Source organism: Lathyrus oleraceus, chromosome 6 (genome assembly GCF_024323335.1).
Source record: "Lathyrus oleraceus cultivar Zhongwan6 chromosome 6, CAAS_Psat_ZW6_1.0, whole genome shotgun sequence".
NCBI lineage: Eukaryota > Viridiplantae > Streptophyta > Magnoliopsida > Fabales > Fabaceae > Lathyrus > Lathyrus oleraceus.
The window spans coordinates 453,755,453-453,768,266 of record NC_066584.1 but is presented as its reverse complement, the minus strand read 5'-3'; the positions used below and the strand labels follow the sequence as shown (position 1 = coordinate 453,768,266).

Here is a 12,814-nt window from a genome sequence, read left to right as displayed (position 1 = left end):
TCACACACTTTTCAGGAAACCACTCATAAGGTCACCCATCCAAATACTACTCCAAGTCAAACCTCTTTAACTATGGAGCTCTTATATTTTAGGATACCGAAAAAGGGACCATCGCATGTGTGATGAATTGCATCTTGCAATGCAACTTTTATGGCTTTATCGCACGTGCGATGGTGCGTGTGGTTTTTCTCGAAGTTGCACTGTTTTTGCTCCCTTTTTCACCCATGTTTTCACTAAGTCCACAATATTCACACTTGCATTTTGTTTGTATATGTAGTACCATTTAATCCTTATATGTCTTCCTCCAACCATGTAGTATCATCCTCGCATGGCCTCAGGATCTCTCTTATTCCAATATGAATTCGGAAACCACTCTCCGCCCTCTTCGGGCTCGAGTGTTACATCCATTCTCCATCCTCTTTGGCCTTGGGTGTTACATGCCCACCAGCTTCCACTTGCTTCATCCCCAAACCATATCGTACTATGAGAGGTGTGGATTTGATACCATTTGTAATGCCTCACACTCCTTTCAGGATTACCATTTGACCCCACAAACCAACACGGGTCTTTTCAGCATGCTTTGTCCTCACTCACACACATTTCGAGAAACCACCCATAAGGTTACCCATCCAAATACTACTCCAAGTCAAACCTCTTTAACTATGGAATTCTTATTGTTTAGGATACCGAAAAGAAGATGTAGCTTTTTGGTATAGGTAGTACCAATTAATCCTTATATGCCTTCCTTCAACCATGCAGTCTCATCCCTGCACGGCCTCGGGATCTCTCTTATTCCAATGTGAATTCGGCAACCACTCTCCGCCCTCTTCGGGCTCGAGTGTTACATCCATTCTCCATCCTCTTTGGCCTTGGGTGTTACATGCCCACCAGCTTCCGCTTGCTTCATCCCCAAACCATATCGTACTATGAGAGGTCTGGATCTGATACCATTTGTAATGCCTCACACTCCTTTCAGGATTACCATTTAACCCCACAAACCAACACGGGTATTTTCAGCATGCTTTGTTCTCACTCACACACTTTTCGGAAACTACTCATAAGGTCACTCATCCAAATACTACTCCAAGTCAAACCTCTTTAACTATGGAGTTCTTATTGTTTAGGATACCAAAAAGAATATGCAACTTTCTGGTATAGATAGTACCAATTAATCCTTATATGTCTTCCTTCAACCATGCAGTCCCATCCCTGCACAGCCTCAGGATCTCTCTCATTCTGATGTGAATTTGGTGACCACTCCCTGCACAACCTCAGGATCTCTCTCATTCTGATGCGAATTTGGTGACCACTCACTGCCCTCTTCAGCCTCGAGTGTTACATCTGATATCCTCCCACTTTGGACTTGTGTGTTACACCGACTACGAGTATGATGGTCGTCATTGTAACGTCCCAGACTACTTTCAGGATTATCGACTGACCCTACAAACCAACACAAACCTTTTCAACATGTTTTGTCCTCACTTGCACGCTTTCCGAGAAACTTCCCAGAAGGTCACCCATCCCAATATTACTCCAAGTCAAGCACGCTTAACTATGGAGTTCTTATTGATTAGGCTATCAAAAAGAAGTTGCACCTTATTGGTATAGGTAGTACCGATTAATCCTTATAAGTCTTCTTACAACCATCCAGTCTCATGCCGTTTGACCCCACAAACCAACACGGGTCTTTACATCATGTTTTGTCCTCACTCACACACTTTTGGGGAAACCACCCATAAGGTCACCCATCGAAATACTACTCCAAGTCAAACCTCTTTAACTATGGAGTTCTTATTGTTTAGGATACCGAAAAGAAGATGCGGCTTTTTGGTATAGGTAGTACCAATTAATCCTTATATGCCTTCCATCAACCATGCAGTCCCATCCCTACACAGCCTCGGGATTCCTCTCATTTCGATGTGAATTTCGTGACCACTCACTGCCTTCTTCGGCCTCGAGTGTTACATACATTATCCTCCCTCTTTTGACTTGGGTGTTACACCCACTACGAGCATGATGGTCGTCATTGTAACGCCTCAGACTGCTTTCGGGATTATCGACTGACCCCACAAACCAACACAAGCCTTTTCAGCATGTTTTGTCCTCACTCGCACGCTTTCTGGGAAACTTCCTAGAAGGTCACCCATCCCAATACTACTCCAAGTCAAGCACGCTTAACTATGAAATTCTTATTGGTTAGGTTACCGAAAAGAAGATGCATCTTGTTGGTATAGATACTACCAATTAATCCTTATAAGCCTTCCTTCAACCATGCAGCCCCATACCTGCACAGCCTCAGGATCCCTCTTATTCCGATGTGAATTTGGTTTTTCCCTAGAAGCTGCTAGGAATGTCTCATTGTCATGCCTCGTGCACCGACAACCACTCTCTTACCTTCGGGTGTAACATGTAACCACTCTTTGTCCTCTCCGGCCTCGGGTGTTACATGCCCACCAGCTTTCGCTTGGTTCGTCCCCGAACCACATCGTACTAGGAGAGGTATAGCTCTGATACCCTTTGTAATGCTCTAGACTGCTTTCAGGATTATCGACTGACACTGCAAACTAACACATGTCTTTTCAGCATATTTTATCCTCACTCGCACGCTTTCTTGGAAACTTCCCAGAAGGTCACCCATCCCAATACTACTCTAAGTCAAGCACGCTTAAATATGGAGTTCTTATTTGTTAGGCTACCGAAAATAAGATGTATCTTGTTGGTATAGGTAGTACCAATTAATCCTTATAAGCATTCCTTCAACCATGTAGTCTCATACCTGCACAGCCTCAGGATCCCTCTCATTCCGATGTGAATTTAGTTTTTCCCTAGAAGCTTCTAGGAGTGTCTCATTTTCATGCCTCGTGCACCGACAACCACTCCCTCACCCTCGGGTGTAACATGTAACCACTCTTTGTCCTCTTCGACCTCGGGTGTTACAGTCATGACGTGTCAAGTCAAGCCTATCATCAAAACCTCTGACTTGAGAGTCTAATGTTTTGTTTTTTTTAGAACTTTTGACTTTTAAATTTGAGGTTCTGATTTCTTCAGAACCTTTGACTTGAGAGTCTCGGGTTCTGGTTTCTTCATAACCTGTGACTCACCCCCCTCAGGTTCTGACTGGTTCAGAACCTTACTATTGTCAGCAGCAAGCACAAAATAAGTGTTCATCCCTTTTTGAGTAGTGCTTAAAGAAGATGGGTCTGAGGGTTTTTATAAAGTTAGATCCTTTGAAGTGAAACTTTTTTTATTGTTACCCATACATTCTCCTTTGCTCTTACTTACCCCATAGATCATGGAAGAAAGTTTTCTTTTGTTGAAATCAGTTATGACAAACTCTTGAAGAGTCGTTTCATACTTATCATGAGGTTTGTCAGACATATCCTTTACTAAAGAAATTTGTTCTCTTTCTAATTTTTCAATCTTATTTTTAGGGAAATTTAATTCTTCTTTCATAAGACCATATTGCTTTTGTATAGTTTTCATATGTCTGGATTTCTCTTGTTATTTATCCATAAGATCTTGACATAAAGTAATTAAATTAGATCTAGAGAGTTTAGAGAATACCTCATATACATCCTCTGAATCTGAGTCAAAATCATCTTCTGATTCTACGTCTGAAAATGTTGAAGCCACCAGAGCTAGACTGGGTTCTTCTTCATTCTAGTCAGCTTCTTCTTCATCATCAAGTTTATCCCATGTTGCCATGATACTTTTCTTGAACTTGCTTATGAAGTTTTTCTTTTGGAATCTTCCCTTTTTGGCTTAGTCCTTTTGAAGCTCTGGACAATCAGCTATAAAATGATCAGGCTTTTGACAGTTGAAGTATCCTTTTTGATCATCTTTGTTAACACCAGAGCTTGTTCTAAAGCCAGATCTTTTGTCGGTGAATCTCTTGTTCTTGTTAGCAAGATACTGAAATCTCTTTATGATGAAAACCATTTCATCATCATCTGAATCTTTATTAGAGTCTTCAGTATGAGTGGCTTCTTTTTGTTCCCAAGTATGTGAAGATTTAACAGATTTTCCAACATAATTCAAAGCTAGAGACTTTGATTTCTGAATAGCTATCACCTTGGGTTTGTATCTGACATGAAGACTCCTAAGAATATTCTTGACATGATCAGAGGTGGTATTACTCTTGTTCAAGACTTGAAGTCCAAACACAAGAACTTGAAACCTTGAGAACATGGTTTCAATGTTTTTATCCTCTTTCATCTTGAACAACACATGTTGTTGAACTAGAAGATTAGCTTTGGCTTTCTTAACTTGTTGGTTTCCTTCATAAGTAACACATAAGTTCAAAGATAGTTTTGGCGGTGGATTTGTCAATGATCTTTATGTACTCAAAGTGAGGCAAAGCATCTACAAGAATCTCTTTCACTCTGTGATGTTTTCTGTAGATCTTCTTTAAAGAAGGTTGGGGGTTTTTCTATCAGCTACCATTCCTACTCCATTCACTGAAACATCAATGACATCTTCAAGAATATCCCGTAGCTCATCAGCAAGGCTTGTGATATGTGTGTACATCTTGCTTTTTCACCATTCAAATTCAGTAGAGTCTCTACTGAGCAACATAATTATTTCGTTTAGATGTACTATAATCATGATTAACATTACCAAGAGGAGTTGGTTGTGGACTAGGACCACCATTACCAGAGTGATATGATTCAACTTCAAAATCACTCATGATAAAGAGATAAGTGTTTTTCTCAAGATATTTTTTGCACCATTGTTAAGTGTTTAGTACAGACCTTGCTCCGATGCCAACTGAAGGTGAGAAAAACACAAGAAGGGGGTTGAATTGTGTTGGCTTTTTCACTTAAAGCTTTTTCAACTTCTCCTTATTAGATTTTGAAGACTTAGTTCAGAGTTTGACTTCAGAAACCCTTGGTTTACTTTTGAGGGTCTTTATTAGATTTTAAACCAGAATCTGACTTAGAGTATTAGAGTTAACAACAGCAGAATATTGAGTGCAGAAGTAAGGAAAGTAAAAGCAAAGACATAATCAGTTATCCTGGTTCCTCTCACAACCTAAGAGTAGTCCAGACCCCTTGTACTTCCAAGGGATTTTCACTATAACCAAACTGATTACAAATGCTCAAGCATCAAGCAAGAGACTTCCAATGCTCAAGAACACAAGCAAAAGATTTTCTTTGCTCAAATCCACAAGTGAGAGATTTTAAAATACTCAAACACACAAGCAAGAGACTTTGAATGCTCAAGCACTAAAACAAGAGACTTCTAACTGTAACAAATTGGTAAGAGATTTGAATAACAACTACACTTGATATACAATCAGAGGTGCAGACAGAATATAATTTAGAAAGACTCTAAGATTTAAAAACTTCTAAAATATACCAGTGTTGAGATGTTCTAAGTCTACCAAATTTGACAGAGTAACTTCTCAAACTTATTATATTTAAATAATGATATTGAATATAATAAATATAGATTATTATTGAATTTCTTTCTTTTATTACTTATATTTGAGATCGAAGGGAGAATGGTAAGTAGGTTACTAACTTTTAACTAACACTACTGTTAACTAACACACAATCAGTAACCAACAAATACAATGACTAATAGGGATGACCATAATTTCATCTAAAGTAAGTAGTGACTTTGAAATTCTTATAATTTCCTGCACCCATTTTCCATAACCATATCATGTATCAATACTATCAAATTATTAGTAGAATCATGGCTTGAAAGAATGAGAGGGGGTTGACTCGGTAACCATTTTTCCATCCAGAAGCTTGGTGTTTGTCAACTCAATCTCCAATAAAACATCAGGCCCTATTAAATGATATGCCACCCTATTATTTAGACACGTGTATATAATATAAAATATTTTACGCTAACTATATAGAAATATCAAATTAGACTAAACATAATCTATTGGATCTTTGCTTATTGGGTAAGTGATAATGAAATGAGAAGGACCACAACTTCCACAAGGTGTCCCCATAAAACATTTGTATTTGATTTAATTAATAGTATTTGAGATCAAATTCTGACCTCACTCACTTCCCAATGTGCATGAGAAAAATATTGAAAATCACATTAAATATACAATGATAACTTAAAAACTACTACTATAGTATAATTTTCAATAAACTCTTGCTTTAATCTTAACCATAACATTTCATATTCCAAACAGACTTAATAAATCCAATGTAGTACAGAATAATAAGTGGTTAAAATCTGAAAGACATCCCAAACAATGGTTACCTAAAATGAATGTCATAACTTATATGTTACCTATTGTGTTTGTTTGTTTGCCTATAGAGCCTCTTATGAGACCTTAAGGAATATCTATAATAACAATTCAAATATCTCTCTCTGCTTGCAAGAGCAGCTAAAAAAAAGTGCAAAACAAGCAGAACGCGCGACGACGTGCGTGTTATCGGTATGTCTAATCTGTAGATGTAGAAATGTTTGATGCGGCTAGTTCTATCTCCTGCTGTTTCTTTAAATAACTCTGAGCAGTTGAATTCACTATCTTCACAAAGAAATTCATAAGCATAAGCCACACCACTGTGTTCCAGATCGAAGTAATCGAGAAATCCCATCTTGTTCCCTGGAGATGATAAATGAAATAGTTATTAGAGTAAGCAATTCAACCTCGGTAACATTGATAAACATGTTAGATTTGTAGTTGATGGATTACCTTGACAGTTGGGGAAACTGAATGGGGTGCTTTCAGATACTTATCTTTAACGGCGTGGAGATTCGCAACCACTTTAGGCAAAATAGAAGCAAAACCGGGTATATGACCGAGAACCCAGATAAATTCATTTTCTATCCAGTTAAGAAGCTGATTATTGCAAACTGAGATGATAAATATTGTCTGCACAAAGAATGTAACATAAAGGGTTAAATGAAAGCATATTTCAGATATAGATTACACACATGCTGAGCCGAACAATATTTTTGTTTGGTCTATAAATATGCGGCGTGAGTCTAAGTTTCGAGTCATTACAAAGCAAAGCAACGGCATCAACAACACTAAATTATTTGGTAAGAGAAGAATAAGATGAGCTTAAACTACTACCTGTATGTGAGTTTTAATAAGAGCCTTTCCGATGAAAGTTGCGAGAAAGAATTTCCAAAATGGAACGCCGAATTGTCCACACATGATGCCAGCGAGGTCAAACAGAGGATTTGGAACCTGAAATGCAAATTCAGTTATTGACAATTTTAATGTTCATGAAGCATATATAATAATTGTTCTGGTTTTGGTTAACAACAAAGGCTATTTTAGTAATTTTAAGTGAAAGCGTGCTTAGAATAAAGGAATAAATATAAAGAAATATACTTTAGCAGTATTTCAAGAAATTTTGTTTCCGCCGTGAAAGGAACCAAACTTTGAGTGTTTATAAAGAGACAGACACTGTTATATATGCATTCAATGAAGAAAAGTTATCACATTATTAAAGAAGAATAGAAGTACTAACCGAAGCAAGTGCCAAAATGGTAAGAAAATTTAAATGTTGACAATGTGATAAGAACCAACGCTTGATGCGGTTTAAGTAGGTTGTGATGATTCCTTCATCTTCAGTATCCAACTCTTCCATTGCATCCATTTTGCTCCCAGACAGACGTGCTACACAAACGATTTCATTAGATTCATGTACGAACCAGTTCCTAACGTAATTAACTAAGGAAAGTACATCTATCAAAGAATTTAGCTTGTCGAAAGCAAAGACATGTCATGCAATATGCTCATTATACCTGCCCTGGAGATAAAGTAAGGAGGAAGCTCCCCGATAGCTGTTCCCATGCCCCATAAAACAGCCTCCAACTGAACTTGAATCAAAATGATGCTGAGTGGAATCTGCGAACCATATTCGGACTGAAACAACGACGGCCCAAATTCCAAGCAATCCTTATCAAGCCAAGAAGGACCTCTATCTAACTGTATCGTATCATATGGAGCACTTTTCAAATCAACTCGGCCACACTGCATGGCTTTGATTGTAAAGAATGCTATGTGGGGACCCAAGTAAAGAACAAAAGTATGCAAACCAGACCCTAAACCAAAAAAAACAACATAGGAAAAATTTACCAAAAAGAAAGAAAAAAAAATATCGATAAGAGCACAAAATAAGAACTCGTTCGCTATGAAGCATAGACACTGACACCGGTAATAATTTGAAAAAATGAATAAATTGAACATAATCACAAGTGTCAGTGTCGTCGTTGGTGTCCGACACAGACATAGACACGGACACGCCTTTTTTCAGAGGCGCCGGTGCTACAGAGCTCATTCAGTTATATAATAAAGATGTTCGGAGAGTCCTAAGTAATTGCTCATAAGTATGAAAGCTATGTATTGCAAGCAATTTTTTTCAGTAAATCCAAATGACACATGCAGCTTTAAGACCAACTGTGTTACGAAGTACTAACAAACCAAGAATAACACAATCAAGAACAGGAACCCTAAGTCATCTCTGTGCATGCCTAATTTTACTTACCAAGACCGATTGAAGATGCAATCCCAAGGGTTATCCACCATACTCCAAAGCGAAAATATTTAAGTAACTCCTCAAGATGCTGCAGAAAGAACAACAATAAATAGTTACGCATGGAACTCTGATTCAGAACTATCATACTAAAGTGTTGATAGAATAAAAAAGAATACCTTTTCATGAGGACCATCAACGGAAATCAGCATTATGCTAAAGGCCCCTACCACAAAACTGAGAAGCAAAAGCCATCCACCTTTGGCCAACAGATATCTTGCTGTTTTCTTCCAGTATTGAACAATAGCTAATGTAAAGAATTTTAGTGTTTTGATGGGGTGTGTAGTCAGTGTCAAATTGTCTAGCTCCAATTGGTGCTTTTCGACAAGCCCTGAAAAAAGAGAACCTCCAATCAGCATACGGGATGCAATAAAAGCTTAGAGTAAGTTTTTACAACCATTAGTTTTACCATTTCCTACCAACAATTTTGCAGATGCTTGCAATTATCAACAATTTAACTTATAAAGAATGAAAACCTAACCAAGGCCATAAGCCGATAATATTTCTACCAAAATCAGGCAGCCGTAAGACACCAAAAGCTCCCTATCATCAATAGGAGCCAAACTCCAGTCACCGCCTCCCACAAAAATTTAAATCTTCATCTCAAAAAGCTACAAATACTTTTCGCCAAAAACCAGTAAGAACACTATATCGCCATTAGTAATCTACAAAACTCCAAAATTAATCTTAACTCCAAGATTGTCGTTCTTCTAATGGTCAAGTACGAATCTCAACTCTCAAGTGTCAGTCATTAGGATTCAAAACAGCAAATCGCCAACTCATTGCGAGACTAACAAACCTTATGCAAATAACCCCATTTCAAAACAACAACACTTTAAAAACCATCTTCCACTACATGACAAATCATGATCACATGTTTGCCCCAGCAGCACCCTCCAGAAGAAATATGTTTCCACAGCCAAAACATTCCAATAACTGTGGAAACCCTATTTTTCAATTAGGAAAAAAAAAATTTTTTTTCTTTTCTTAAAAAACACAATTTCACAAATCCTAAAAATCAAGCGCAGACATTTTCAGCAAAAAAAAAACACAAACCCAGATGCTACTCTAACATGAAAACCATCCCCCAAAAGACAAAACCTCAGACCACCCAAAATCTAACATTGTAATCAGTAATGAACATCACGAAACCAAAAAAAACCTAAAGAATTAAAATCTAAATGAAAACATCATTAACACGACAATAAAACCATGAACTGAAATCAAACAAAAAAAAACATACCTGAGCTAGACATGTTAGTGGTTCGAGATGAAGAAGCAATAGCAATATCTTTGTGTTTTCTCTCTCTAATTTATCTGTGTTGATGACGCCTCTACCATTATTCGAAATTCGGCAACAACACAAGTGAGTCAGAAAATGAGGGTGGATTATTTATATTTTTTTTTTCACCTCAAATATAACTGACCGAAAAATTTATAAAAAAAAAATATAAAAAAATAAAAGATATATATAGTTGAAATTGCTGAGATAAATCGGAAGGATTAGTTGAAATTGCTGAGATAAATCGGAAGGATTAGTTGAAATTTGACGCCGAGAATTTGTTGCGTCTTCGGTCTAAAATCTATGTAACAGAGATCTCTCCTCCGTTCCAACGACAGAAACGAGGACTATATTTCTAGGCTTAATTATATTATTTGTGTTTTAGCTTCTACCATTAATTACTTTTTATTCTTTATTTACTTTTTAAGTGTAAAAAAAATCATTTAAGTAGATGTTTTCTAATTTTTAATCCTACATAAAAACTAATATCCTAAACTTTATATTCGTGTTGTTGGTTCTCTTCGGTTTCATTAACATGTGACAATAATAATTAAAATAAAAAATTATATTTAATATAAAATAATTTATTATTTAATATATTTTAAGATAAATTATTTTTTTTAATTTTTTAATTTAATTAATAATTATTTAGTAATTTTTAAAAAAACATTTTACTTAAAAGTCTAAATCCTTGTAAAATCTCTATATTGTAAAAGAAAATTGTTAAAATTTGTATTAAATAATTTTTTTTAAATAGTTAAAGTATTAATTTATTCTTAAAAAATATTAAATAATAAATTATTTTAATCAACATTGTCAAAATTTTAATAATAAAAAAAAATTGTATTCTATTCATTACTAATATATTTAAAAATAGGAAAATATTAACAAAATTCTAAATATTGTAAAGTTGAGGATAAAAATATTAGTTTTTAAAATAGAAAAATTAAAATTAAAAAATATTAAAATAGAAGAATTAAAAATGTTTTTAAATTTATCTTTTATTTAATAATATTTTTCTATTTGAATTGATTTGATTTAGATATATAATTAGAATATACTTTCTTCCAATCTATATGTATAAAAAAAATCTATAATTTTAAATATGAGTAAAAATTATCTATAATTATTACCTTTAATATTATTATTTTAAATATATCTTTATTTTTTCAATTTTTTTATTTTTAATGATTTTCAAAACAAAACATATGAATAAAATAAATAAAAAATGTAAAATTTAAATGCATTTAGATATCTTTCTTAAAAATGAGTTTTTTTTTTTAATTTGTTTATATTAGGAGTGTACGTGAGCTGAGTTTGGTCAAAACCCAATACTCAATGACACTCCTATTTTAGTTTGATAAAATAATCATTCCTTACACCAATGGATCAATTTGAAAAAATTCACTCATTTTTAAATTGGATTGCATTGAGTTGTGGGTTCTCCTTTTTTATTAATATTAAATGATAAAATAATGAGTGATCATTTTTTTTATAAAAGTTACTCGACATTGATGTTTTTTTAAAACAATTAGATAACATATTTTTACTTTCTTTTAATATCATAAAATAATAAATAATATCATGAATTAATAAAATTACCATAAAGTAATAGCAATATATTAGCATCAAAATAATTAAAGAGTGAAACATTCAAAATTAATTAAAGTTATGGTTGATTCAAATAGTAAATCTTAATAGACTAAAAATATAACAATTGAGATAATATTCGTTAGAATCATTAAAATTATAATAATAAATATTTTATTAGTAAATTAATTATTTTTTTTAGGTTTGAGTCAGATTTCATCCGAAATCTAATCTTTTAAATGAGTTATTTAATTTTTAAATTCATATTCATCCAATTATCCGATTCAACCCATTTTTTATATATATGAGACTAGTGTTATATGTTTAAAATTTACAATCTTTTTAAATAAAAAATTATATATATATATATATATATATATATATATATATATATATATATATATATATATATATATATATATATATATATTACAATAAATTTTTAATATTAAAAAAATACTTAAAATTAAAATTATTTAAAATATTTTTTATAGAAATTATTTTTAAGATGTATTTTTTTAAAACAATATAATTTTGATTATATTTTAATTTTTAATAATACGTTAGTTGTTGTTAAAAAAAATTATTCTTTTGAAATCTAAAACAAATGATCTTAATTATTAAAGGGTAATGTTAACTTGTGTCCTAAGGATATAAGTTAAAAAAGATATTTATAAAAAGTTTATATTTGAAAAATCAATTAAAAAATTAATTCTATAATTTTATTAAAATCAATATATAATTTTCAAAATAATATTTTTTTTATTTGATTCTGTTCCTAAACCATAAGTTAGTATTATCCATTATTAAAAAGATGGATAAGCGTCTTCTTTGTTAAATGTAATTTGGGTAACATAATGGCGGAGTTATGACTGACCTAAAAAGGGTATGATGGCGAGAGTTAATGTGTTAGCATTAATGTAAAATTAGGAGCCTAGGAGGGATTATTTATCATAGTAAAGATAATACGGGTTTTATTATATGCTCAAGTAAACCACACTAGAGTTATTGTTGTGGTCCATCCAATACGAGCAAATGGCCCAACTCTATCCCCTATACTTTAAAAAAAAATCTTAATACACCTTATATATTATTAAAGTATTAAGTGAATTTTAAATTTAAAAGATGTATTTACATATTTAATTTTAATTTAGCATTAAAATATTTTTGAAATACATTTTTAAATTTATTTTAGAGATATATTTTTAAAAGATATTAAAGCTTAAATTGCGTCAGAACTCTTCTTCGTCTTAGATAAATCTAAATTAATCAATCAATGTCAAAAAAATTCGGAGATTCATTTCTGAAATACATTTGAAGATACATTTCCAAAATATTTTAAAATTAAATCAAAATTAGACGTGTTTGGATATGCATCATCGAAATTTGAAGGCATTTGAATTATAATTAAGTACTT

The 12,814-nt window shown here is 33.3% G+C and overlaps 1 protein-coding gene across 1 annotated transcript; it reads right to left on the bottom strand.

Moving 5' to 3' along the window:
* Positions 1-6,120: 6,120 nt before the first annotated feature.
* On the bottom strand, positions 6,121-10,153 carry LOC127093574 (vacuole membrane protein KMS1). Its single transcript, XM_051032525.1, has 8 exons — positions 9,769-10,153; positions 8,645-8,856; positions 8,478-8,556; positions 7,735-8,034; positions 7,458-7,606; positions 7,055-7,171; positions 6,671-6,850; positions 6,121-6,580 (listed from the first exon to the last, which is right to left on the bottom strand). Exons 1-8 carry the CDS (start codon positions 9,779-9,781, stop codon positions 6,416-6,418), a joined length of 1,215 nt encoding a protein of 404 aa, XP_050888482.1. The 5' UTR covers positions 9,782-10,153; the 3' UTR covers positions 6,121-6,415.
* Positions 10,154-12,814: the final 2,661 nt, after the last annotated feature.